The 1,291-nt window shown below is 40.0% G+C and overlaps 1 protein-coding gene across 1 annotated transcript in view; it reads left to right on the top strand.

Moving 5' to 3' along the window:
• The window catches only part of AURKA (aurora kinase A), a 5,993-nt gene extending 5,116 nt beyond the window's left edge, over positions 1-877 (top strand). Inside the window, exons 7-8 of the mRNA XM_009326767.1 lie at positions 1-55; positions 692-877. The exon at positions 1-55 is cut by the window's left edge and continues 120 nt beyond it. Of these exons, the coding sequence (XP_009325042.1) occupies positions 1-55; positions 692-877 (241 nt within the window). The remainder of the gene's footprint in view (positions 56-691) is intronic.
• The last annotated feature ends 414 nt before the right edge of the window (positions 878-1,291 follow it).

The following is a 1,291-nucleotide window of genomic DNA, read 5'->3' as shown; positions in this document are numbered from 1 at the left end:
GAAACCACCTTTTGAAGCAGAAACATACCAGGAAACCTACAGAGCTATTTCCAGGGTATGTGCCAATGCTTATCTGGACTAGCTGAATCGTGCTGCCTTTCAGTTCTATTGTCTTATTGAAGCTTAACAAATGGTCATCTTGAAGAAGGGCATGTATTATAACTAGAACTGTAGCAAGACATAATGATATGCATAAAACTAGATCCCTAAAGCTGTCTTCAGTCATTCAGTAGAATGACTATAAGAGACCTTAAGATACATTGCCTTCCTTGGTTCTACTCTGTTTCTGCCCGCATCTGAACTTCTACCTCTTTCATAAAGCAACTGCTCTTCTCCATTTTTCCTTTTCTAATTTAAAAAATGAATATTTAACATTCAAGGTGTTACTAAAAATACATAAGCTTAACTCTTCCTGTTGTATACCCTAGAAAGGTTCCAGCAAACTAATCACGATGAAGTACGTTGAAAAATGCACTAGCTTAACTTCCACAAGCAGCGAGAACCTTGTTTTCTTCAGGATTGTGATAAAGTTACTTAATCTCATCTCAATAGGCATAAGGTGCATAGCCCACAAGGCTGACACAGCTTTCCTTTCGAGATCTACCTTGGAGGGTAGAGCCCTTTTGTCTTTCTAGTTTGGTTATTGCCAAAGAACTTTTGCATCATCTTTAGTGTCCTTCCTTTTCCTTAGGTGGAATTCAAGTTTCCTCCATTTGTAACAGAAGGTGCGAGGGATTTAATTTCAAAGCTTCTGAAGCATAACCCATTCCATCGACTGCCTCTGAAGGAAGTGCTGCTTCATCCCTGGATTACAGCAAACTCTACAAAGATGCCCAACAGCAGAAAGAGTGATGTTGCTGCCCCACCCAGAACATAGTCTTAGCAGGAGTAACCTCATGGGATCAACACGAGGAGTCTTGTACTGTGACTACTGTAATGCTTACAATAGGAAAAGCAGGTCTTGGAATCTAATGGCGATTGGAATGCAAATCTTTGGCTTGGCCATCTTAAACTCTAATTGCAATGTAAAATTATTTGACTTTTAGCTGGAGGCTGTGGAATACTTAATATACTTGAAATCGTTACATGTGGTCCAGGTTTGTTGGTGTAAGTATTAAGCTGTTCAAGGCTCTTATGAAGTGGTCTGTCCTGGTAATGGTTCATTGTTCCAACAACAAGAGGCAGTCGTCGTTCTAGTTTATTGAACAGTGCAATATCCCAGAGATACCTGCCTCCTAACTTACTGGGCTGCTAAGAGTATCATAACTGTGGTGTAATCTGAAACTGAGTG

Source organism: Pygoscelis adeliae, unplaced genomic scaffold, assembly GCF_000699105.1.
Source record: "Pygoscelis adeliae isolate BGI_AS28 unplaced genomic scaffold, ASM69910v1 Scaffold286, whole genome shotgun sequence".
Lineage (NCBI taxonomy): Eukaryota > Metazoa > Chordata > Aves > Sphenisciformes > Spheniscidae > Pygoscelis > Pygoscelis adeliae.
This window is presented reverse-complemented; position numbering and strand designations above follow the sequence as displayed.